This window comes from Bos grunniens, chromosome 14, assembly GCF_055505025.1.
Source record: "Bos grunniens cultivar Pamir isolate PY7600 chromosome 14, Bosgru_T2T1.0, whole genome shotgun sequence".
Taxonomy (NCBI): Eukaryota; Metazoa; Chordata; class Mammalia; order Artiodactyla; family Bovidae; genus Bos; species Bos grunniens.
In genome coordinates this window covers 16353401-16379527 of record NC_141178.1, presented here as the reverse complement: position 1 = coordinate 16379527, position 26127 = coordinate 16353401, and the positions used below count along the sequence as shown (strand labels likewise).

Genomic DNA, 26127 nt, shown 5'->3' with positions numbered 1-26127 from the left:
CCATGGGGTTGCTAAGAGTCCGACATGACTGAGCAATTTCACTTTCACTTTTCACTTTCATGCGTTGGAGAAGGAAATGGCGACCCACTCCAGTATTCTTGCCTGGAGAATCCCAGGGATGGGGGAGCCTGGTAGGCTGCCATCTATGGGGTCGCACAGAGTTGGACACAACTGAAGCAACTTAGCAGCAGCAGCAGCAGCCGCAGCAGCAGGGAATACCTTCAACCAATCACTTTAGTTACATAACAAACACTCTCAAAATCTCAGTGGCCTGTGACACCCATTATTTGTTTTGTTGCCAATAGCCCACAGTCAGATGTGGCAAAGGCTGCTTTTGGGTATGTTTCACAGGTTTCTTTATTCTCTCTGGACCGGTGGCTACTTGGGACACACTCTTCTCAGGACAGGGCACCAAGCAAGCAGAAACATTTGACATTTCTTCAAGCCTTGGCCAGAACAGTCACACTGTGACTCTGTCCACACTCCCTAAGCAAGTCATGTGGCCACATCCACAATCACTGGGAAGATACCTCTTGTGGGAAGAATTGCAGGTGTGTCATAAAAATATCCCTGCGTGTAGGGGCATGAAGAACTGGGAACAATAGTCAGTCTGCGGCATTCCCTTTACCTTTCTGAGCCCAGGCTCTAAAGATGGACACTGGGAGCTGCTGTGGCCCTGCCCCCCTCATGTGAAGCAGATTTGAGGATGAAATATACACCCAAAAAATCAAGTTCCTCGACCCAGTGGTGTGACTCCATCCCCCGCTTCCCAGATATTAGTTATGAGCTATTGAATTTCCATTTGAATTGGTATTCTATCATTCACATGCCAAGAGGCCTGGAAAATATAGTCCCTTCCCTCTCAAGTGGTCCTTCTGGGCCTTGTGTTCTGTACTCAGCTCTTCTGTCTCTAGAATAAGGATCAGCAAACTACTGTTCATGGGCCAAATCTGGCCAGCCAACTGTTTTTGTGAATAGCTTTATTGCAACACATCCCCATGCCCTCACTTATGTATTGTCTGTGGCTGCTTTCACACTATAATATCAGAAGTAAATAGTTATGATAGTGGCCACAGAGTCCACAAAACCTGAAACAGTTACTACCTGGCCCTTTACAGACAAACAGCACTGAGCCCTACCCTAAAAAGGGGAGGCCATGTGCTCGCCTGGTCAGTCTCATTCACCTGCAAGCTGGTGAGTCCCAAATCTATCTCCCTGGCCCTGACCTCACCTTGCATCTTGGGATAACTCTGTACACCCTTTTCTGCACAGATGCCCCACAAAGCACCTCAAATTCAGTAAGTTTCTGACTTAAACCAAACTCATCCCTTTTCCCCCTAAATCAGCTCTTCCTTCCAATTTGCATCAGCAATGGTGCTGGCTTGGAACCCAGCACCCAAGCTAGGCTCTTCTCTCTGCCTTCCTCCTCTGCCCCATAAACAGTTTGCTCTGGTTTTTATGTCTAAACTTTTCTTAAACTCTCTGCTTCTCTCCAGTCTTTCTATATATCCTCACTTGAGCCATTGCAGTCTTCTCACTTATCTCTTTATCTCTGGCGTTTTCCACTTGTCCTTCCAGCAGAGGATCTTTTACAGCACCAATCTTGTCCTGCAGCTTCTTATCTAAAGTTACTCCATGGCTTCCATTAAGAATCAAGTCCAACTTTAATAAACCAACGTGTGAAATTCTGAATCTCCTGGCCCTGCCAGTCTCTCTATCCTTACTTTAGGGTACATCTCACCCAACCTGAGACTAACGTGAAAACGTACAAACTATGCTGTTTCTTGCTTCTGGCCTTTGCTTATGCTGTTCCTGCCCTGCTCACCCCCACCTCTCTCATTCATTTGGCTAACTCGTCCTTCGGGATTCCAACAGACATCATCCCCCTCTAGGAAGCCATCTCAGGCTTGCACCTGCCTTTCGGAGCTGAACTGAGTGCATCTTCTTTGCTCTTTCCTAGCTCCAGGCAGAGGTTAATTCAAGTTTACCAGCTTCCCTGCCTATCTGCTCACTACAGTGCAAGCCCCAGGGACAGGGCCCACGCTTCATTCATCCTTGTGTCCTTGGATCCTGCACAAAGTGTTTGGCGAACTGAACTGAACTAAAAGATGTTTTTCACCAGCATTACCTACCACTGAATTTTTGCAACAGTCTTTGAGAGAAATGTTATTATTTTTGCTTTATGAATGAAGAAACTGAATCCCAGAGAATTTGTCCAAAACCGTGTAACTGATGAAGAGCAGAAGACTGAACTTAAATCCAGGTCTAAGGACCCTGAACTTTTGGAAACTTTGACCACAAAACTGTGTGCTTTCCTGAATTATTTATAAAATATACATAGAAACATAAAAAATACATAGAAAGTTGTGTCATATTACACATAAATGTATATCTTTAATAATAAAATGAATGCCCGTGCCCAGTTTAAGAAATAGAACATTGCCAATACCTTTGAACCACTATCCAAATTTTTTCATTCCCTTGCTTTTCTTCAAATTTTCCCACATATGGATGTACTCAATGTATTGTATTTCATCATATAAATGTATCAAAGTTCATTTGCCCACTAATTCTGTTGATAGACACTTGAGCTGCTTCCAGGTTTGTTTGCTGGTTTGTTATTACAAAGTGTCCTGTTATCCTTGTACATTTCTGCTATCCACACACAGAAGTTTCTCGGGGGTATATTTATAAGAGTGAAATTTATACGTGCACCTTCGTCTTTACCAAACAATGTCCAATTTCCAGTATCTATAGCATCAGCAATGAATAGTAGTTTCTGATGCTCCGTATCTTCACCAGTATTTGGTCTAAATGCTTGTGTCCTTCCAGAATTCTTATTTAAAATCCAACCCCCTCAAAAGGGGCTAGTATTAGTAGGTGAGGCTTTAGGAGAGGAACCCTCATGAATGGGATTAATGCCTGATAAAAAGGCTCCAGAGGGATCCCTAGCCTCTTTCAATTCACCATATGAGGGCACAGCAAAAAGGTGCTGGCCATGAACCAGCAAGAGGGCTTCCCTGAATATGACCTTGCTGGCTACTTGACCTTGGACTTCCAGTCTCCAAAACTAAGAGTAATAAATTTCTGTTGTTTATAAGCTACACAATCAGTAGTGTTCCCAAATGTACCAAGACAATTTGTAAATTAAAAAAATTTTTTTTTCTTTTGCCAAACCAGCAGGTATAAAATGGTTCTTATTGGGATTTTAACTTGCCCTTTCCTGATTATTGATGAGATGGAAGCATTTTATATGTTTATGAGTCATTTGTATTTTCTCATGAAAAATGCCCTATTTATATTTTTTGCCTGTTTTTCCATGAGGCTGCCTGACGTTTTTTGTTATTTACCTGTTATTTATATTTTCTGGATATGAATCATCTGTCAATCACATGTGCAACAAGTAAACATTCTTAGTTTGTGACTTATCTTTTTATACTTTATGGTCTATTGATGTATAAAAGTTCTTAATTTTATCTTAATGGTATGCATCAATTTTTTCCTCTGTCGTTTGCATTTTTTTCTCTTTGTTTAAGGAATACTTCGCCATCCTAAGGTAATAGTAGTACCCAAGGTAATAGTAGGGCTTCCCTTGTAGCTCAGTCAGTAAAGAATCTACCTGCAATGCAGGAGACCTCGGTTCGATTCCTGGGTCGGGAAGATCCCTGAAGAAGGAAATGGCAACCCACTCCAGTATTCTTGCCTGGAGACTCCCATGGACAGAGGAGCCCTGTAGGTTACAGTCCATGGACTCACCAAGAGTCAGACACGACCTAGTGATCAAACCACCATCAAGGTAATAGTAAACACCAGCACTTACTGAGTCCTTTCTTTCTTTTTTATAAGATTTCTTGGGGGTTTGATTTTACTGTGTTTGTTTTTCATTTAGACTTTTTATTTTATATTGGAGTATAGCTGGTTAACAATGTTGTGATAGTTTCAAGTGCACAGAAAAGCCACACAGTCATACATACACATGTATCCCTTCTCCCCCAAACTCCCCTCTCATCCAGGCTGCCACATAACATTGAGCAGAAGTCTATGTGCTATACAGTAGGTCCTTGTTGGCTGTCTATTTTAAACATAGTAGTGTGTACATGTCCATCCCAAACTCCCTAACCATCCCTTCCCTCCGCCTTCCCTCAGTAACCATAAGTTAGTTCTCTAAGTCTTATCCATTCTTCTGTCAATGGACATTTAGGTTGCTTCCTTGTCTTGGCTATTGTAAACAGCGCTGCAATGAACACTGGGGTGCACGTGTCCCTTCAGACCATGCTTTTCACTGGATAGATGCTCAAGAGTGGCATATATTTATATATTTGGCTCTGTTGGGTCTTAGTTGTGGCATGCAGGATCTAGTTGCCTGACCAGGGGTTGAACCTGGCCCCTTGCCTTGAGGGCTTAACCATTGGACCAGCAGGGAAGTTCCATACTGACTACTATGTTTCAGTACTCTTAACTCCCTTTCATGGATGATGAATGTAAGACACAGAGAAATTAAGCAACGTGATCACTGTCACACAGTAAACACAGCGGTGGAATAAGAATGTGAACCTGACCATCTGCCTGTAGCATTTGCATTTTAAAAACTGTTCATACTGTCAGCTGTAGAGATCATCTGGTGAGTCCAAAAGAATTAAGAGATTTACCTTTCTCATTATTTACTCTGAGGCTGGCATTTGTATATGATGTAAGATACCTGAATTAATCTTTACCCTAATATCTACCTCATCCCCTTAGACATTCATCATTAGTGAAACTATCATTGACTGACTCATGCTAAAGGGGAATTAAAAAAACAGAACTATTTTGTAGAGGCTATAAGCAAGTGATCCTAGGCAAGGCGGGCAAAATGTAACCTTGCTCGCTAAGTTCACAGTGAAGTCCAGCTTCAAATGATGTGGCTCCAGAGTGGAATCCTTTGAATTAACTGAGGAAGGCAGACCTCCACTGTTCCAGCGCTGAGGACAGGAGGTTGATCAAAGGCTTCTGGCATCTTGTAAAGTGAACAGAACAGCCCCTGAAGAAACCCTGCAGGAGGCACAGGCCATCACAATGCCCGGAACAGCCTCCGGCGCTGCCTACACTCCTGGGACCAAAATAGCTCGCACGGCATTCCTGCTGCCTCCTTGTGAACTGTGTGGGAAGGAGCGCTGGTCACGAATCCTTTGTTTCAACCACCCCCACACGCTAGGACAGTCACAGCAACTGCAGGGACATCTTGGCTTCTAGAGCAGAGCACATCACGGGCTATATACATCATACCTATTCTGCACCAAGTGCCATCATCCTCCAAAAGTAAAGGTTTAAAAAAAAATGCCAAGAAACTGAAAATGATTTTTTTATTTCAAAAATAAAATGAGCTGAATGTAGCAGAGAATGGGGGCCAGATCATAAAGGGTCTCCTACTGATAGACTGAAGAAGTGTGAACTTTATTGTGGCAGTGGGCAGGTTAGGAAAGTAACACGATCCATTTATTAGTTTGCGCATTACAGACCCTATGAGTTGTTGCAATCTGGCTGATAGAATACACTATAGAATGGTTGTGCCAAGCTCTGCCAGTGATGCCCTCCCACCCCATCCCACTCCTTCCTCACCAGCGGGGCTCACCTCCACTCCCAAGGCTGGAAATGCCTACCAGTCACTTTCCCAGCCTCCCTGCCATGTGATCCAGTCCTGGCTAATGGAATCGGAGAGGGGGAGGCAGCTGGGGGGATTCTGGAAAAGCTTTCCTGTCTAGCAAAAAGATGCCTAAGGAGAAAAGGCCCACTTCTTTTCTAAATGTGATCATGTTTGCATGCAGTGTCTGGAGCTGCCACCACGAATAGCACAAGGCCAAGACCTCAGGGATGGCAGAGCAGAAAGATGGAGGTGACAACGTGATAGAACCGCACAGAGCCACCCTCCCGCTGGAGATAACAGATGGTCATTGCTTAAGCCACTTTTACTTGGATATTCTGTTACTCGTACCCCAAACCATCTCAACCGAAAGGAACATTAATAAAGTCCCGGCACAAAGTAATATAACGTTATAGGAAATATTAAAAATAGACACTGTTCCCTTCAGATACTTAATGGAAATAAATGAGCCTCGAAATTGGAAATAGTTAGCTACCATATTAACTGTTCACTGAATATTTTGAGTGCTGAAGCAGGAAACGACAACTTCAGAGATGTCCCGTTCTTCTTCTATCTGAAATTACTTTTTTTCTCATTTTATTCTCTCATTTGCACATTTCCCTGCTAAGCAGCGATTCTCTCTTCTTATAGGTCTATCTTTGATGAAGTCAGGGCAGTCAAAGCACCTTATATAAGAAGACTCAGCATTGTGCCAATGAAAGAGTCGCAAGTTCCAGGGCAACAATAGAGAATCATAGAGTTCCCAAGGCCAGAGGGACCTAACATCAGATGTAGTAACTCAGTATTATTTGAATACAGATAAAACCAGAACATCTGGTTAGAGTTCCTTAAGCCCATTACGAATTATCTCCCAACCTAAACTGTTACACGCAATGGTTGGCAACTTTCCAGCAAGTTCTTCTGGTTCCATCGGAGGGAAGCCCATCCAGTCCCAGATATGTACCAGAGTCTTCCAGCTACCACTGGAGAATCCTTCTTTCCTTCTAGGAAATTTGATAAGGTTCAGTCAAGTGTTGGCCCTGAGATGTAATCTCTCCAATCTTTATTCTCCTGTTGCTTACAACATTTGCTGGGAACTCCTGAATTTTCCATATGTAAACAGTTTTAAAAACATAAGTGAGAAACACTGCATCTGAGATAGACAGCTGGATTGCCAGCTACTGAAGAAGGTGGCTGCTTTGGGTTCACCAACAAAGGTCTGTCTAGTCAAAGCTATGGTTTTTCCAGTAGTCATGAATGGATGTGAAAGTTGGACTATAAAGAAAGCTGAGCGCCAAAGAATTGATGTTTTTGAACTGTGGTGTTGGAGAAGATTCTTGAGAGTCCCTTGGACAGCAAGGAGATCAACCAGTCTATCCTAACGGAAATCAGTCCTGAATATTCACTGGAAGGATTGATGCTGAAGCTGAAACTCCAATACTTTGACCACCTGATGCGAAGAACTGACTCACTGGAAAAGACCCAGATGCTAGGAAAGATTGAAGGCAGGAGGAGAAGGGGACGACAGAGGATGAGATGGCTGGATGGCATCACCGACTCAATGGACATGAGTCTGAATAAACTCTGGGAGTTGGTGATGGACAGGGAGGCCTGGCTGCTGCGGTCCATGGGGTCGCAAAGAGTCAGACACGACTGAGTGACTGTACCGAATTGAATGTCTCCTTTCACTCCTGTTCACTTTAGTTTTAAGTGTTGACTCGGCGCTCCTGGGCTTGGAAGCGTTTTGGCCTTGAGCGCATCCCGACCCCGCGCGCAGAGGGGCCCGGCCCGGGAGGCCGCAGCGCGGGAAGGCCCCTGGGGCACCTGGCACCGCGCGGGGGCGGGAACCAGGTGGCCCGGGCGCGCCCGCTTTGCCCGGACACCGAGCAGGAAGTGGCTCCGGCGCGGCCCGGGCGCGGCCTCCGCAGGGCGCGCCTCCTCCGCGGCGCCTGGCGGGTGCGGCTGGGCCGGGAGGCGGCCGGAGCCAGAGCCCCGGCGAGCGGGCAGCGAGTGCTCATGGCGGCGCCGGCGCCGGGGGAGCCCGGGGCCGCCGCCTCGGCCGTCCTGGACGAGCTGGCTCGGAACTTCACGTATGGGGCGCAGGGCGCCGGCAATGGCTCCCTGTCGGGCGCGTGGTACCGCCGGAACCAGGTAAGGTCCGGCCGCCCCGCCGCCCGGGGGGGGACCGGGTTGGGGCCGCCCTCCGGCCGACGGTCCCGAGGACACCGGGCTGCCCACGTGGGCAGAGCTGACACGCAGTTTCCACACGTGGACCTCACTGCCCGGCGTTCGGGAGAGCGGGGAAGCCCTGGGCAGCAGCCCCCGGGAGTGGGTCACACAGGCCGGCGGTTCTGGGCCTCTGTGTCCCCACACATCCCTCCTCTCCAGCCTCTTCTCCCAGATGGACTCTAAGGCGTGTGGGGGCAACCCTCCTCCACCCGTATTCGCCCCCAGGATCATTTTACAGTTAAAAACATGAGTGACACTGTTTCTCAGAATCAGAGAACTGGTTCAAGGCCACCAGATAGCACCTCTGTGCAGATGCTCTGAGCGTGACTGTGTGTGTGTCCCCAGCGTGTCAGCTCAGCTCCTTCCATTTCCGCACAAGAACACTGACATTCTCAGGTTGCAGTTGCCAGACTCTCTCCTTGCTCACCGGCCCTGCGGGAAAACGTCGTCAGCCTCAACAACGCCCATGTACGCTGGAAACACACATTTAACAAGATCAAAGGGGATTGGAGCTGCCCATTTATTTCAGGCTTGGTTTAAGAGCAGGAGGGGGAAAAAAAGCCCTTCCTCTAGCCACATTTATATTCTTTCAAGAACGAGCAAGTGATCTTGATATGGTGGATTCTAGGCTCCCTTCTGTTTTCATAATGTGTTACTTTGTTCTTGTTCTTTAACAAATCAATAGGTCTTTTTATTTTACAACAGTGTAATTATAAAATATCTGTTGTTGGTCTAAATCAGGGGCTTTAACCGTAATCAAACACCTGGAAGCCTTTATGCTTGCCAAGTGTTTTGAATGTTAGTTTCTGAAATGTTAGAATTTTGTTTTCGAAAATTTAGCTCAGAAGATAACTTACTTATATAAGGACAAAATAAACGTGTCCACCTTATTAGTTTTCAGCAGAGGAGAGAATGTCACTTTGAGTGTGCTTTACCACAAAACATACTAAAACAGGAAAAGTGAGAGGGCACTGAGCCTATTAGATTCCATTTCTCCTTCCTTCTACCAAGAAGAGTTACAAAGACTGCTTTTCATGGGGAGTTCTTTGAGCATATCTGTTATACTATGCTTATGCTAGCTTATGTTATAAAGCATATTATAATATGCTAATGCTAGAAACAGTCCCAAGAAAAGTCAACTGATTTTTTTGGTCTTTTTGGTAAAGGGATTAAAGAGTTAGTAAATGTGACCTGAGATGGCATCATCCAAAACAGGAGAAAACATTGTTTGCAGAACGGAAATCTCTGTAGACATTAGTTTTCTTTAATGGTTCCTGGAATTCAAGATTGTCTTGGCTCTCTGACACCGAACATAGCTTATCATGTGACGTAAATGTGAAAACTTAACTTTATGTTTGCAAGGCTTAACTTGCCTTTGACAGTATAGGTTTGTACAGGTTAGAAAGAGTGTATCAGGAATATGCTAATTGAAACTACTCAGTTGACACGTGAACCATAGCTAGTTTGAGGTAAGACTGTATCAACTTTTCCCATTATTATGCAGATTTAGACTATCTTATAAGATTTTGGGATTTTAACTTTTCATTGATTGCATTTGTTTTTAAGCAAAAGTAAAACTTGATTTTTAAAAATTCATTCAGCAAAAATTTTATTGAGTGCCTCTTGTGCTGAGCAGGCCAGTAGAAATAAAATGGAATCTAATTTTTCTTTTCTTTTTAAACATTAACTGATTATGTACTGTGCTTAAGTCGCTCAGTCGTGTCCAACTCTTTGTGACCCCATAGACTGTAGCCATGGGGATTCTCCAGGCAAGAATACTGGAGTGGGTTGTCATGCCCTCCTCCAGAGGATCTTCCCAACCCAGGGATTGAACCCAGGTCTCCCATATTGCAGGTGGATTCTTTACTATCTGAGCCAGGAGGGAAGCCCTAACTGATTATAGATAGCTGCAAATGGGAGTGGCTTCAAGAAAACGAAATAAGGGATATAAGTTTAGGACTTCCACACTCAAAGTTAACCATGGTTATTGGATGGTGGTTTAGTCACTAAGTCATGTCCAACTCTGGTGATCCCGTGCGCTATAGCCCACCAAGCTCCTCCCTCCATGAGATTTCCCAGGCAAAAATACTAGAGTGGGTTGCCATTTCCTTCTCCGGGGGATCTTCCCGACCCAGGGATCAAACTCCGGTCTCCTGCATTGCAAACAGTACTCCTGCATGCAGATTCTTTACTGAGTGAGCCACCAGGGAAGCCCTGATTACTGGATAGCCAGAGTTTAAATTTTATCACTACTGAAATACTTGGACAGTGTCTGTTCAGTGATAGCTCAGCTCTCTGTGGTTTTTTAAGAGATAACCATCAGATCTGATAAATTAACCTTACTCACAGAAAAAGAGCAACTTCCCTGAAACACATTTCAGGTGACAGATGAATATTTAACAGTGCCTTCTTAGAATCAGTGACATCTAAAGCAAAGATGTGAGTGGTTTTAGAGGAAGAAATCTCCAAACAAGTAATAAGTGGGAGTTCAGAGGGGAAAGTGTTCTAGGGAATCAGGGAAGCAAGGCTTTTGCCCAATCTGCATCATTTAGGCATCTGCCTATACAAGTATAAGTGCAATTAAGTTCTGCCAAGGTATTTTCTTTATGTTTGATCCACAAGTTTTCAGTATAAAAAGATAATGCTTCTAAGATTATTATTGAACTCCCCACTTTGTATAAAGCACTGTGGAATATTCAACACAGTCTTTAGACACAAACTCTTCCTTCCTTCTTGTTATTAGATGCTTGGGGAAACGAGCTATGTAGGTAACTCTAAAGCAAGGCAGTATGTTTTAAGTGTCATGTGAGGGATATAAAGTCCTTTGGGAATTCAGAACAAGGTGGGTTTTAGCAGGGGCCATCAGGGATGTTTTCCAGAGAGGTGCTATTTGAACTGGACACTTAAAGACAGAGTTTCATTAATGAGAGTGCACAGATGGAAGGCACTGCAAGAAAGGAGAAAGTCTGCAGACGAAGGAGCAGCCCACATGGTCTGGACAGGTGCCCTTCTGAACGTTTTTGTACGTAGAGTAGAATTCAGTGGCCGTTCTGGTTGCAGTGGAAAACTGACAGTGACCGGAAAGTGGAAGTACAGTTTCAGGTCTTAGACGTCAACATGAGTTGCCTTGAAGGACAACGGGTTAAGATGTCTGGACTCTGACTGGTAGACAGTGGGGAGCCAGTGAAGGTTTTTTTTTGTGAACAGAGAGTGAAGCAATCAAAGCAAATGCTGTTGCTGCTGCTGCTAAGTCACTTCAGACGTGTCTGACTCTGTGTGATCCCATAGATGGCAGCCCCATCAGGTTCCTCTGTCCCTGGGATTCTCCAGGCAAGAATACTGGAGTGGGTTGCCATTTCCTTCTCCCAAAGCAAATGAAAGACATTTGAATTAGAGTTGGCAGTGTGAAGGAGCCTCAAACAGGCCAACTGTGGACTGAATCCAGCCTGTAGATGTGTCTTGTGTCAAACTGCACAGAGGTTTAAAAATGTTTAATACATTGCCAACATTTAAAAAATGAGTATGTAAGGTTTCAAATTTCCATGATCTTTTTAAACATCAGAAGTGCTAGCAACTTGGCCCTTTTCCCCACATGATAACTGTGAGGGGGAGTTCACAGCGCAGAACATCTGTGCTCCCCACTTGGGCTGCCCCCCTGCTGTCTTCTCTTTTACCTACTGACCCCTGTAGGTATTTAATTTGCAACAAGCGTCAGAGGCTGTTGTCTAGTTTCTGCTGTCAACTAGCTCAGTGCATGTAGGCAAGTCACACTGGGCTTCAGTTTTCCTTGCTGGTAAACTCATGCTTAGAATGAAAGACCCACAGTCTTTTTCATGTTATCTGGTTGAATAAATAAGTGCTAATCCAGCAAGGCTGTAGAGGGAATGGCCAGGAAAGAATGAACATGGGAAATATTGTAAAGGAGGGGTTTTGTGGCTGTTTCTTTAAGTTTATGCACGTTGCTAAATGTCTAAATTCGAAAAGATACTGTCAGAAAGGTTTCTTCTGCATAGGGTGGATGAAGAATTCAGATTTAATGTCCTTTGTTTGAACTTTTGATTTTCAATGGCTTGAATTTTTAAAGTCAACATATTTAAAGGAAAATTGATACATCTTGGCAGGGAAGAGGGGAATGGAAGAGACTGACATTTGTTATGCATTTGCTATGTGACACTTTATAGCTATTATCTCATTCGAGCCCCCCAACAACCTTGTAAGATATGTATTATCCTCACTGTTCATGTAAGGAAATTTGTGTTAAATCACTTGCCCCCAGATCTTACAGCAAGTAAGGTCTAAACCTAACTGCAGAGCTATTTTTATTCCATGCCTGAAGGCCATTGCTTAGAAACTAAAGCTTGAAAAGAATGTGGTAAGGGAAAATGAATATGGCTTGTCTCACTGGACTAAAGAAAAATCACACTGCGTTTTATAGTGCCCTTTTATTGATTTTGCTTTGCTACCATTTATCTCTTTTCTGCTGGTCACTGCATCTGATTGCCTCTTAGAGACAGAAAAGTGTCAAAACTTAGAAATACCAAAGGGCGAGGTGGAGGTTACTGGTCCTTTCCATTTCATTCCCAAGAAAAGCCTCTTTTTAAATTTTGTTTATACTTATTGACCTTTTTTTTTTTTTAAGCCTTCCTTATATAGCCAATGTGGCATTTCCCCTTTACCAGGTTTTCTTCAAGAGGTACAATATAAGGCAGCAAAAAGGAGGAAGGAAGAAATCAATTACCTCCAAGCAATTGTATCAAAGCTTTTCTAACCATTATCATCATTGTAGTCACCCCATGGTCCTCAGTTGAGGAACAGATTCTTAATGCTGTCGTGAATTTGTCACACCACATGTTTGCATTTAAATCTACCTGTCACTCTCACTCTTTGTGACCCCACAGGCTGTAGCCCACCAGGTTCCTCTGCCCACAGGATTCTCTAGGCAAGAATGCTGAAGTGGGTTGCCATTTCCTCCTCCAGAGGATTTTCCCAGCCCAGGGACTGAACCCGTATCTCCTGCTTCTCCTGCATTGCAGGCGAATTCTCTACCACTGAGCCACCAGGGAAGCCGATTCCTACTAACTAGTTATAAAGTTGCATTCATGCAGTCAGCTAAGTTCAGGCTGTGGGAAACTTCTCCAGTTTACAGGTTTATGTGGCTCAGCTTCTTCGCAAATCACTTTTACGAGGAGATAAAAGGGGGAGAGCAAGGATAGAGATTCTCCTTGCAGATTAAAATACAACTAGAAGAGATATTAGACAAAACAGACAGTCTCCCTTCACAGTGTTCAGGGATGCACACTTCTGTGGTGAAACCGTAAGGGAAAGGAAGGAAGTGATTGCCACGAAGTCAGACCAGGGTTTTCTTGGGCAACGGGAGAGGCTGTGATGGGATGAAGCAAAGGGAGGGCTTTGGGTGGGCACCCAGTTTCTGTTTCGTGATCTGGATGCTGTTATGAGAGTGTTTGCCTTATAATAATTCATTTTAGTAATTTGTTTGTCTATATCATTTTCTTTGCAGTTGCCTGTATCTATTATATTCTACAGTTTAAAAATGTTTAAAAATATTATCAATGCTATGACTGTTCAACTTGCTTGTTTTACCCAGATAGTGTGGGAAATGGTACGCTGTATTCATTTTGTTTGCTTAGGAGAATTATTTAAACAATTTCTTTTTAAAGTGTTGGTGATTGTTCAAATTGGCATTTGAGAGTTTACTGTGGAAAAGATGACTTTCCCCTAAGCTATCCATTTTGTTCTAGGATAGGGTGTTTTAAAAAGCTTGGCCTCTTTACTAGATGTGTTGGCAATTTTCTTAATTTCTCCAAATTTTGACTTTCTCTATCAAAATGGTAATAGCAATAACACTAATAACACTATATACCTTATAGGGTTGATGTAGGAATAAAATAAGATAATGTATATCAAATAGTTAGCAGTGCCAGACACATAGAAAGCACAGAATAAACACTAGCTAGGGACTTCCCTGGTAGTCCAGTGGCTAAAACTCCTTGCTCCCAAGGCCCAAGTTCAATCCCTGGTCAGGGAACTAGATCTCACATGCCACAGCTCAAAGACAACTAAGACCTGGCCCAACCAATTAAAGGTAATCTGCAAAACTGTTTTTCAAAACTAGCCATTATTAGAAGTATTACAGTCAACCTATGCTACAGGAAGTATCATAAAATATATATTTCTAATGATTAGTCATTACTGAATTTCAGTCAGTTCAGTTGCTCAGTCGTGTCCAACTCTTTGCAGCCCCATGGACTCCAGCACACCAGGCTTCCCTGTCCATCACCAACTCATGGAGCTCACTCAAACTCATGTCCATCGAGTTGGTGATGCCATCCCACCTTCTCATCCTCTGTCATCCCCTTCTCCTCCTGCCTTCAATCTTTCCCAGCATCAGGGAAAGAGTCAGTTCTTTGCATTAGGTGGCCAAAGTACTGGAGTTTCAGCTTCAGCATCAGTCCTTCCAGTGAATATTCAGGACTGATTCCTTTAGGATGGACTGGTTGGATCTCCTTGCAGTCCAAGGGACTCTGAAGAGTCTTCTCCAACACCATAGTTCAAAAGCATTAATTCTTCGGCGCTCAGCTTTCTTTATAGTCCAACTTTCACATCCATACATGACTACTGGAAAAACCATAGCTTTGACTAGATGGACCTTTGTTGGCAAAGTAATGTCTCTGCTTTTTAATATGCTGTCTAGGTTGGTCATAGCTTTTCTTCCAAGTAGCAAGCGTCTTTTAATTTCATGACTGCAATCACCATCTGCAGTGATTTTGGAGCCCCCCAAAATAAAGTCTCACACTGTTTCCATTGTTTCTCCATTTATTTGTCATGAAGTGGTGGGACTGGATGCCATCATCTTCATTTTTTGAATGTTGAGTCTTAAGCCAACTTTTTCACTCTCCTCTTTCACTTTCACTTTCTTCTTCTTTTTTTTTTCCCCTCTTTCACTTTCATCAAGAGGCTCTTTAGTTCCTTTTCATTTTCTGCCATAAGGGTGGTGTCACTTGCATATTTGAGGTTATTGATATTTCTCCTAGCAGTCTTAATTCCAGCTTGTGCTTCATCCAGCCCAGCGTTTCACATGATGTACTCTGCATGCAAGATATATAAGCAGGGTGACAATATACAGCCTTGACGGACTCCTTTCCTGATTTGGAACCAGTCTGTGGTTCTATGTCTGGTTCTAACTGTTGCTTCCTGACCTGCATACAGGTTTCTCAGGAGGCAGGTCAGGTGGTCTGGTATTCCCATCTCTTGAAGAATTTTCCACAGTTTGTTGTGATACACAGTTACAGGCTTTGGAGTAGTCAATAGAGCAGAAGTAGGTGTTTTTCTGGAACTCTCTTGCTTTTTCAGTGATCCAGTGGATGTTGGCAATTTGATCTCTGCTTCCTCCACCTTTTCTAAATCCAGCTTGAACATCTGGAAGTTCACAGTTCATGTACTGTTGAAGCCTGGCTTGGAGAATTTTGAGCATTTAACTCATTGCAAATGGAAATAAGAGAAATTTTGTCAATTATTTGATGCGACTCTCTTTTCTTTAATCCAGAACCAACTGTTTATCTACCTCCACTGCCTTCCTCACTCCATTTGGTCTTTGGCTCCCCTTCACTCTCCAGACATAGTCACATTACAGAGCACTTCTTGATTGCAGTAATTTCCTAGTTGGAACACTTGTCATCTAAGGCAAGTGTACTAAGGCAAGGATTCCCCCCATGTCTTCGGCCTCTTTCCAGACTTCTGGATTGGGGAAGGATAGAAGTGTGGCCCTGGGAACAGCTGACAGAATTTGGTGTCAGAAGTGTGATGACATCTTCAGATGCTGATGGTAGTTTAACCGACTAAGGACCAGCACCCCAGCTTGGGAAAGCTCATGCTGTGTCAGCGTTAAGACTTAAATGCTGTTTATTTTAGCTTGGGTGTTTTGGTTTGTTTGTTTTGGCTTGTTTTTTTCTCAAGGTCCAGTATTCCTCCACTCAGTTCACGCCTTTTATATTGCACTTTACATAAAGTCAGAGCTCTTCAGCACTCTGTCCTGGTCCACAGCCCAGAGGCTAGCAGGTACCACTCCACTTTCCCCTCCACCTAGTTCTCAGCACGTGCACACCTGTGCGTTTATTTCATCTTGTCACTTGGCCTGATGGCCACTCCCAGCGTGTTCTCCTGTCGTCTTTAGCACACGCCAGGAGATGCAGAGTAAACACAGGCTTGTGTAAACACAGGCTAGCTTATATTTAGTCATGAGCTCCACACCTCACCAAATATTGTGTTTGTCCTGGCGTGGCTCCTTCAGAGACCCACCCTGGTCTTGGCGGGTTGTTCCGAGGTCTGCCAGCAGCCTCAACTCTGTGGCTCCCTAAGCCACCCCCTCACCTTCTCAGCACCTCTCAAATGGTTTCCCCGTTTCAGTGACCTGGGCCTGACCTCTGTGGCTTGCAACAGGGGTCCATCTCTCTTCTGGCTTTGACACTTGGCTTCCCGACGAAGAACGCTTTGTAAACTAAGAGGCTTTGGTTGGCGAGTCCCTGGAAATCTAACTTTAACTGGCTTAAATAATAGAGGAAATTAATCAGTCTGGATGACATGGAAGGCCGGAAGAACTCCGGGTCCACACCAGCCTTGATCCACAGGCTGCAGTCGCATGGCAAACACAGGGTCTCCCTCTCCTCTTCCACTTCTGTTCCTCGGGGCTGTTGATCCCACTTTTTGCAGGCTCACCCCTGTAGCCTTCATCCTGCCTTTTCATTTTCAGGAAGGAAAGCTTGACTTTCTCCACCAATGAAAATCCATTGCCTTTAGTCTGACTGGACAAGGTTAGGTCCATATCCTTTCCTAAACCAGTTGCCAAGGCCCAAAGAACATGAGCCCTTGGGAAGGGCTGGATGAAAAAGAGGTCCTGTAGCTAGGATGAGAGGTACTACGTGGCCCTAACAGCAGTGACCACTGGGTAGGCTGGAGTCCTCCTCCTCTGGTTCACTGTCTTCTTGGGCAGCCACCTCTCCCCCCAGCTCATCAGAGACCTTCACTTTCTACATCCTGCCTCAGAGGAGCAGCCCCAGAAAAGTCACCCCAGTGTAGCCCGCCTTGTCGTTGTGGGTGAACCAGAGCAGTAATCTTCTTAAAAGCTTAGTTATAGGATCAGTTTCTGAAATATTTTCCTTAGCGTCAACTCTAAGCTGTGACTTATCTCTAAATTCTAGACTTACCACCCTCACTCATGCTCTCTCCCCCAAGAGGGGCTTCTAGAAAAGCCTCTTGTCTTTCTGCAGACAGAAAAGTCAGAGGGTATCTGCTGGCAAAAGGAGTATCTCGGTCTTGCCTCTACCTGCTTAGTGATGTCTTTACCATCAACAACCACCTCTTCAGAAGGTAGGAGCCTCCTAAAAGTTTAGTGGATTTAGGTGAAATAGGTGTGGTATGTGAGTGCAACGCTGTGTGGAGTCCTAGAAGCCATGTCAGCATTGCTGATAATGTCATTCAAGGTTGAGGTCAGTCCTGTGAATTCTGGGAGGTCTTTATTTCCTCTTCAGCCTCTGGACTTGCAGGGCTCTGATTGTTCCAGGGCTATTTGGGAGACAGAGATACTCTTCCCTCATTACAGCCCACACTGAGTTTGATCAGCCAGTCAACAGTGACGGCCCAAATGCAGCCAACATTCCACTCAGTAAAAATCACAAGTAGAGAGCCCTACTCAAGAGCGTTGGGCAGTGATACCAGAGAAATCGGAAACATGGACTCTGTCCTCAAACTGTAGCCATATATGGGGTGTGATATATGTAAATTAGATCACATATCCATTATCCAGGGCTTCCCTGGTAGTTCAGCTGGTAAAGAATCCGCCTGTAATGTGGGAGACCCCAGTTCGATTCCTGGGTCAGAAAGATCCCTTGGAGGAGGGCATGGCACCCCACTCCAGTATTCTTGCCAGGAGAATCCATGGACAGAGGAGCCTGGTGGGCTGCAGTCTGTGGGGTCACAAAGAGTTGGACGTGACTGGGCAACAAAGCGCAACACAGCACATACTTTATACGGGGCTTCCCAGGTGGTGTTAGTGGTAAAGAACCCGCCTGCCAGTGCAGGAAACAGAGGCACAGGTTTGAGCCATGGGCAGAAAGGTCCCCTGGAGAAGGGCGTGGCAACCCACTCCAGTATTCTTGCCAGGAGAATCCATGGACAGAGGAGCCTGGAGAGTTACAGTCCATAGGGTCACAAAGAGTGCACACACACAGGCATACATTATACAGTGTACAATGTGTGTGTGTGAAAGATGTAGACAGAGAATGAGAATGCCTTAGAAATACTTGAAAAACCACAGTTGAAGGACTGGTGTGAAGCTGCCCTTGCTTATACAATCTGATGGACTGCTTCCATTGTGCTTCCAGGACTAGCATAGTACAGTTACATAATTGTACGTGAAGAGAGCCAGAGCAGAAGAGGAGACAGTGTGAAGTGCCTTTGGATGTGACTGCCTGAGCCGCGGCAGTGGAGAAACGAGTGGTTCTTTGCGAACAAGGTACAAGTGGACCCCCTGTCACAAGCGGCGGCCACAGCCACGAAGTCGAGAATAGTCCTGAGTTCCATGCTCAGCATTTTATTAGACTTCTGAACTGTTCTCTCAGACCCAAATCACAGTCACCATCTATGAGTTCTTTGGGTATCAGAGGTGGGCTGACCATAAGGTGGGTTGGGACCTGGTTGCTGGACCAGTGGGATGTGAGAATTTTGCCAGGAAAGGGGGAACTTGGGGTTAGGGGGATTTATTTGGTAACGAGTACTGGCCCTTTAGAGGCAATGGAGTGTCCAGGTCCCAGTGTCCCAGAGGAGAAAATCTGCACTTGATTCCTGCCTTGATGTCAGAAAGGTCTGGTCTGGTGGGTGGAGAGGGCCGCAGGAGTCTCGGGCAGATGCGTGTCAGTAAGAGGCAGTGTCACTACCCCTCCCCCATATCGAGGCAAAAACTCACCCAGGGGCTGGGGCCTGACGTACACAGTGGAGTTTAGTCTCCAGGAGGATGGAGCTGGCAAAATACAGCCCAAGTTCAAGGCTGGCATTGCTCTCAAAAGAGTCATGCACTCTTGAAACCCAATCAGGTGCGGGGGAAAGAGCTGTAATTCAGCGAGCTCCCAGGTTTTCCAGCTCAAGGGAGGAAGCCTCTCGCGCATCCTGGGATTTCCCTGCAAAAGGCAGCCGGCAATCCTGCTTCTTTGAGAACAAAGAATGACCAATTTAGTTAAATTATTATTAAGAGTATGTTCTTGCAAAATTTGAAAGGTATGGGACCTCATATCTGGATGCAAACAATAGCATTCTTTGTGTTCAGCCTGTCAGTCCTTGTTTCAAAGATCCCCTTTCCAACGTTAAACAGGATTGATTTGTTTTCTAATAGACCCAAGTTTAAGATTTCCTTAAGTGATATCTCACCTTTCTTGACGATTGTTGTTCTCCTTTTAATGAAGTGTTAAAAGCCCCCAAAGGATGTCTTATTAAATTTTTCCCATAAATTTGTTCTGCTACAACTTAAATTTCTCAAAAACAACAAACATGGTGGCTTAGTAAGCTAAGTAAGGCTTATCGTTAATGGGGTTCAGTTTTTTAAGATAACAAATGTATAATCATGTAAGTAAATGTGTTCCCAAGTAAAAGACAAAATGTAGCAGTGCTTAATTGTATGGGAAGGCAGTATGTTGGGCTTTTCTGCCTGGGTTTTTGAGGTTGATTAAAAATTGGCATAGACTAGCTTGTAGAATAGCAACGATACGCTGTGTTTTGTAACCCTGACCTTTTCTGTTGGCTTTAAATCACCAGATTTGGATCCAATGCTATGAGACTTTCTCAGGATAGAAAGGCAATAACCTTGTGGCATACAAAAACCAAGATAACAAATTAAAAATCTCTTCTGGAATGAAATTTTTTCTTTCTTCATTTTTACGTATGGGATTATAGCTTTAACTTAGTTTGGGTTAGTACTGCAGACAATGCAATTATCTACAAGGGCAAAGGAGATTAGGGGTAAGAATAGTCCAACCCATTCAGCATTCTAAAAAGCATTACATATTTCCAGCGTTTGCTGCAATGAATGTGAATATTGTTTCTTCATGGCCCTGTTGTAGTTAACTCTCCACATTTACCCTCCTTCTTCTGAGATCCCAAAGAGTCTCCTAACTGGTTTTGCTGTTCCCTGGCCTTGCTCCCTCCCACTCCATCCTCCACACTGCGCCAGGATGTCTAAATGTCTCCTTTGAACCTATCCTTCTCTGCTTTAGCATCCTTCGTGTTGCAGCACCACCTGCAGACCCATGGCGTAAAAAGGCTGCTGCCTGCCCCTCCAGTCCAGCTATACTGGAGTCATGCCAATGTAATTAAGATAAAGATCTTGAGACAAGAAGATTAACCTGGATTATCTGGATGGACCCTAAATGCCATCACATGTTATCTTTTTTCTTTTTTTATGAGAGGGAGACACAGGGAGATTTCACATGGAAGAGGAAAGCAATGCGGCCACAGAGACAGAGGTTAGAGTGATGCAACCATAAACCAAGGATGTGTCAGCAGCCACCAGAAACTGGGGGAGGCACGGAACAGATTCTCTGCTAGAAACTCTAGAGGGAGTGTGGCCCTGCCATCTTGATTTCAGCCCAAAGAAATTGATTTGGAGCTTCCAGGCTCCAGAACCGTGAGAGAGTAAATTTCTGTTGTTTTAAGCCACCAGGTTTATGCTGATTTGTTACAGCAGCTTCAGGAAGCTAATATACTCTCCAATCTAGGCAGACTTGTGCTTTGTCCCTTCTGTTCGCATGGGTTCTATAGAGTGTACCTCTATTAGAGATTTCACAGGTGGTAGGCGGGGGGCTTCCCTCATAGCTCAGTCAGTAAAGAATCTGCCTGCAATGCGGGAGACCTCGGTTCAGTTCTTGTGTGAGGAAGATCCCCTGGAGAAGGAAATGACAACCCACTCCAGTGCTCTTGCCTGGAGAATCCCATGGACAGAGGAGCCCAGTGGGCTACAGTCATGGAGTCCAAGAGTCGGACACGACTGAGTGACCAAACCACCACCAGCCTGTTACTGGGCTTCCCAGGTGGCGCTGGTGGTAAAGAACGAGCCTGCCAATGCAGGAGACGTGAGATGCGGGTTCGATCCCTGGGTCAGGAAGATCCCCCTGGAGGAGGGCATGGCACTCTACTCCAGTCTTCTTGCCTGGAGAATCCCATGGACAGAGGAGCCTGTTGGGCTACAGTCCACAAGGTCGCAAAGAGTCGGACATGACTGAGTGACTTAGCAGCAGCAGCTGTCTGTTATTGGTCACTTTTTCTACCTCTTCTGAGCTTCTCGAGGATTCTTTGCATCCTTTGGTCCTGAAATAGGACCTAATATTTATTAGTTGCTAAATAAATACCAAATGGGTTCATGACTGAGCAAATAGCCTCTGATGTGGACTTTGTCTGTCTCCCATATCCACCATCTTCTCTGTGGTCACTTGCATTTCATGTCCTTTTCCTCCACCTTCATATTTTTCTCAACCAGTGTCTACATGTGGTTTTAAGTTGTGCAGTGGTCTTATTTTTCTTATTAATCTCTTTCCTTAGTTCAGCCAGCTTCCTATTTATTTCTTGCTTTTTTTTTCTTTCCTTGTTATCATCTCCTCTTTGAACTCTTTTAAAATGAACCCATATTCTCTTTAAAAAATTCATTGAGCCTCTAAAGCAGATTTCTTAACTTCTTAGTTTGGAATTTTTCCAACCTATAGAAAACTCAGAAGAATAATACAGTAAACACCACATGTCCTCATCTGGAGATTCACTTGTTAACACTATACCACATTTGTTTGTTCTGGCTCATTCTCTTTGTCTCTCCCTCTCTCTTCCTGTTTTTTATTTATATTGTCACGTATCATTTGAAAGTAAATTGCACACATTATGAATCTTTACTCCTACAAATTTAAGGATGTATTGCGAAGACTTTGGATGTCTCCTATCCCCTCCCAACGTTCTGAAAGTGAGATTGCACCTGTTTACTAGGTGCAAATACAAAACCACCCCAGCTCACTCCTGAGAGTTTCCCGTGAGATGAGATGAACTGAATACTCATTTCTCAGGCATATCATCCCCTTTAGGTTCAGGTTCTGTAAGATCACTCCTTCAGTGATGAGTTGACCTAAATCCCTTAACCTGTGATGTTTCCCATACTAAAAACTGGACCTCTCATTTCCATGTTCAGGGATATTTTACTGCCTGGAACAGGAGATAGCATTCTTCTACTTGTGAGTTGAATATGACTATTATAGTGTTCAAAACTAGCTCTCACTCTATGGTTCTTTTGAACCATCTACTGGCTCCACCAGGGTCTGATTCCAAATTTATGTTTTGAAGGCAGAGCCAGAGACTGGAACAGACTATGACCAATTCCACACATCCCTATTATCATATCCCATCACCATCTGGCCAAACTCCTCCACCCATGGTTATAGGTCAGTAACTTTATGTGAAATATCTAAAGACCATTCTGGCACCAAAAAGTAGGATAGAAGATTGTTGTTCCAAGTAAAACAAAAATATCCTGAGTACTTATTAGTGCTGATATTTTCAAGCTCATTCTCCAGAAATTTTTGCTGTGGCTCCCACCATCTTTTTGCCAAAACATCCTGGAAAAGCCAGACCTTAAGCTGCAGTAGTGACAGGAGTGAACCCTACAAAAATAAAGGGCACCTTTCTGTGTTTCTGGTCTGCACTTGTAATCACATTGTTAAGATGTCGAGCCCCCTTTGCTTCTTTTATCTTTGCTTTAGTTTATGTGCACTAGGAAAAAGAAACAGATTCTGCTAAGTTTAAAATTGTGGAAAACGAACATTGACTAGCCAGACAGTTACCTATTGCAGTCTATGAAGAAACGGTGATTCAGACGTGAGCTGGGTGCCTGGGGCCAAAATTGGTCTGGTATCTATCTAGCTGTGTGACTTTGTGCAAGTCACTTTCCTTCTCCAGCTCTCTGTTCTCCTTCCTGACCACCAGTCTCCAGATCAATAGGGAGGGGAGAAAAGGGGGTAGGGGGAGGAGAGGAACCTGAACTTCCATTAATTCTAGTATGCTGGAAGGCAGAGAGCACTCTGAATAAAGTAATGAAGTAAACTAGATGTCTCTTAATTTATTAAGTGGCAAGTTTATAAGGGCTGCTCGCTATATGCAAATGACACCACTGATTTCTGATGAGGATTCTGTAATCATTAAAGCACATTTACCAGAGGCTCTAATTGGAAATAGGGTTTAGTAGTGCTTCAGTTCAGTTTGCTTCAGTTCAGTAGCTCAGTTGTGTCCGACTCTCTGCGACCCCATGAACCGTAGCACACCAGGCCTCCCTGTCCACCCAAACTCATGTCCATTGAGTCGGTGATGCCATCCAGCCATCTCATCCTCTGTTGTCCCCTTTTCTTCCTGCCCTCAATCTTTCCCAGCATCAGGGTCTTTTCAAATGAGTCAGCTCTTCACATCAGGTGGCCAAAGTATTGGAGTTTCAGCTTCAACATGAGCCCTTCCAATGAACACCCAGGACTGATCTCCTTTAGGATGGACTGGTTGGATCTCCTTGCAGTCCAAGGGACTCTTACCTCAAGTTATTCTAAGTCCTTGAAGGTAATTAAACCACCTTTTCTGGGAAAACATTGCAAATTTGAACCTCCCCATCGCAACCAATTAGGGACATTAATGAGGATTTACTGAATTACTACTATTTACAGGTATGTGTCAAATGAATTTAATGAGTATTCAATTAACCTTGAATAACTAGGTAAAATTTCAGAAAAACAAAGAATAATATATACCAGTTTATACAGTGCACAGGCATACTTCTGAGATATTACAGTTTCAGTTCTAGGCCACTGTAATAGAGCAAGTATTGCAACAAAGTAAGTCACATGAATTTTTGGTTTCCTAGCATGTAAAAGTAATGTTTACACTTGCATTGTCTATCAAATGTGCACTTATGTTACATTTTGCATTGTGTCTTAAAAAAAAAAAAAACAGTGTACATACCTTAATAATTCATTGCTGGGACTTCCCCGGTGTTCCATTGGTTAAGATGCCATGCTTCCAATGCAGAGGGCCTGGGTTTGATCCCTGGTCAAGGAACTAGATCCTGCATGTTATAACTAAGACCTGGCACAGAAAACTAAATTTATATATATATATCAGATCAGATCAGATCAGTCGCTCAGTCGTGTCCGACTCTTTGCAACCCCATGAATCGCAGCACGCCAGGCCTCCCTGTCCATCACCAACTCCCGGAGTTCACTGAGACTCACGTCCATCGAGTCAGTGATGCCATCCAGCCATCTCATCCTCTGTCGTCCCCTTCTCCTCCTGCCCCCAATCCCTCCCAGCATCAGAGTCTTTTCCAATGAGTCAACTCTTTGCATGAGGTGGCCAAAGTACTGGACTTTCAGCTTTAGCATCATTCTTTCCAAAGAAATCCCAGGGCTGATCTCCTTCAGAATGGCCTGGTTGGATCTCCTTGCAGTCCAAGGGACTCTCAAGAGTCTTCTCCAACACCACAGTTCAAAAGCATCAGTTCTTCGGCGCTCAGCCTTCTTCACAGTCCAACTCTCACATCCATACATGACCACAGGAAAAACCATAGCCTTGACTAGATGGACCTTTGTTGGCCAAGTAATGTCTCTGCTTTTGAATATGCTATCTAGGTTGGTCAACTTTCCTTCCAAGGAGTAAGCGTCTTTTAAATTCATGGCTGCAATCACCATCTGCAGTGATTTTGGAGCCCAGAAAAATAAAGTCTGACACTGTTTCCACTGTTTCCCCATCTATTTCCCATGAAGTGATGGGACCGGATGCCATGATCTTCATTTTCTGAATGTTGAGTTTTAAGCCAACTTTTTCACTCTCCACTTTCACTTTTATCAAGAGGCTTTTGAGTTCCTCTTCACTTTCTGCCATAAGGGTGGTGTCATCTGCATATCTGAGGTTATTGATATTTCTCCTGGCAATCTTGATTCCAGCTTGTGTTTCTTCCAGTCCAGCGTTTCTCATGATGTACTCTGCATATAGGTTAAATATGCAGGGTGACAATATACAGCCTTGACGTACTCCTTTTCCTATTTGGAACTAGTCTGTTGTTCCATGTCCAGTTCTAACTGTTGCTTCCTGACCTGCATACAGATTTCTCAAGAGGCAGGTCAGGTGGTCTGGTATTCCCATCTCTTGAAGAATTTTCCACAGTTTGTTGTGATCCACACAGTCAAAGGCTTTGGCATAGTCAATAAAGCAGAAATAGATGTTTTTCTGGAACTCTCTTGCTTTTTCCATGATCCAGCGGATGTTGGCAATTTGATCTCTGGTTCCTCTGCCTTTTCTAAAACCAGCTTGAACATCAGGAAGTTCACGGTTCACATATTGCTGAAGCCTGGCTTGGAGAATTTTGAGCATTACTTTACTAGCGTGTGAGATGAGTGCAATTGTGCGGTAGTTTGAGCATTCTTTGGCATTGCCTTTCTTTGGGATTGGAATGAAAACGGACCTTTTCCAGTCCTGTGGCCGCTGCTGAGTTTTCCAAATTTGCTGGCATATTGAGTGTAGCACTTTCACAGCATCATGTTTCAGGATTTGGAATAGCTCAACTGGAATTGCATCACCTCCACTAGCTTTGTTCATAGTGATGCTTCCTAAGGCCCACTTGACTTCACATTCCAGGATGTCTGGCTCTAGGTCAGTGATCACACCATCGTGATTATCTGGGTCATGAAGATCTTTTTTGTACAGTTGTTCTGTGTATTCTTGCCATCTCTTCTTAATATCTTCTGCTTCTGTTAGGTCCATACTATTTCTGTCCTTTATCGAGCTCATCTTTGCATGCAATGTTCCTTTGGTATCTCTGATTTTCTTGAAGAGATCCCTGGTCTTTCCCATTCTGTTGTTTTCCTCTATTTCTTTGCATTGATCGCTGAGGAAGGCTTTCTTATTTCTTCTTGCTATTCCTTGGAACTCTGCATTCAGATGTTTATATCTTTCCTTTTCTCCTTTGCTTTTCACTTCTCTTCTTTTCACAGCTATTTGTAAGGCCTCCCCAGACAGCCATTTTGCTTTTTTGCATTTCTTTTCCATGGGGGTGGTCTTGATCCCTATCTCTTGTACAATGTCACAAACCTCATTCCATAGTTCATCAGGCAATCTATCTATCAGATCTAGACCCTTAAATCTATTTCTCACTTCCACTGTATAATCATAAGGGATTTGATTTAGGTCATACCTGAATGGTCTAG

General features: G+C 44.1%; 1 protein-coding gene across 11 annotated transcripts in view; it reads left to right on the top strand.

The window, feature by feature from the left end:
* The first annotated feature begins 7606 nt into the window (after positions 1-7606).
* The window catches only part of NIPAL2 (NIPA like domain containing 2), a 93150-nt gene continuing 74629 nt past the window's right edge, over positions 7607-26127 (top strand). For 6 of the 11 annotated variants that reach the window (XM_086336061.1, XM_086336058.1, XM_086336060.1 and 3 more), the window contains exon 1: positions 7607-7771. In XM_086336061.1, the coding sequence (XP_086192187.1) occupies positions 7637-7771 (135 nt within the window). In that variant the 5' untranslated portion in view covers positions 7607-7636. Of the gene's footprint in view, positions 7772-18246; positions 18378-23310; positions 23489-26127 lie in introns of all 11 variants that reach the window. The other 5 variants (XM_086336063.1, XM_086336062.1, XM_086336059.1 and 2 more) reach the window with 2 other exon arrangements.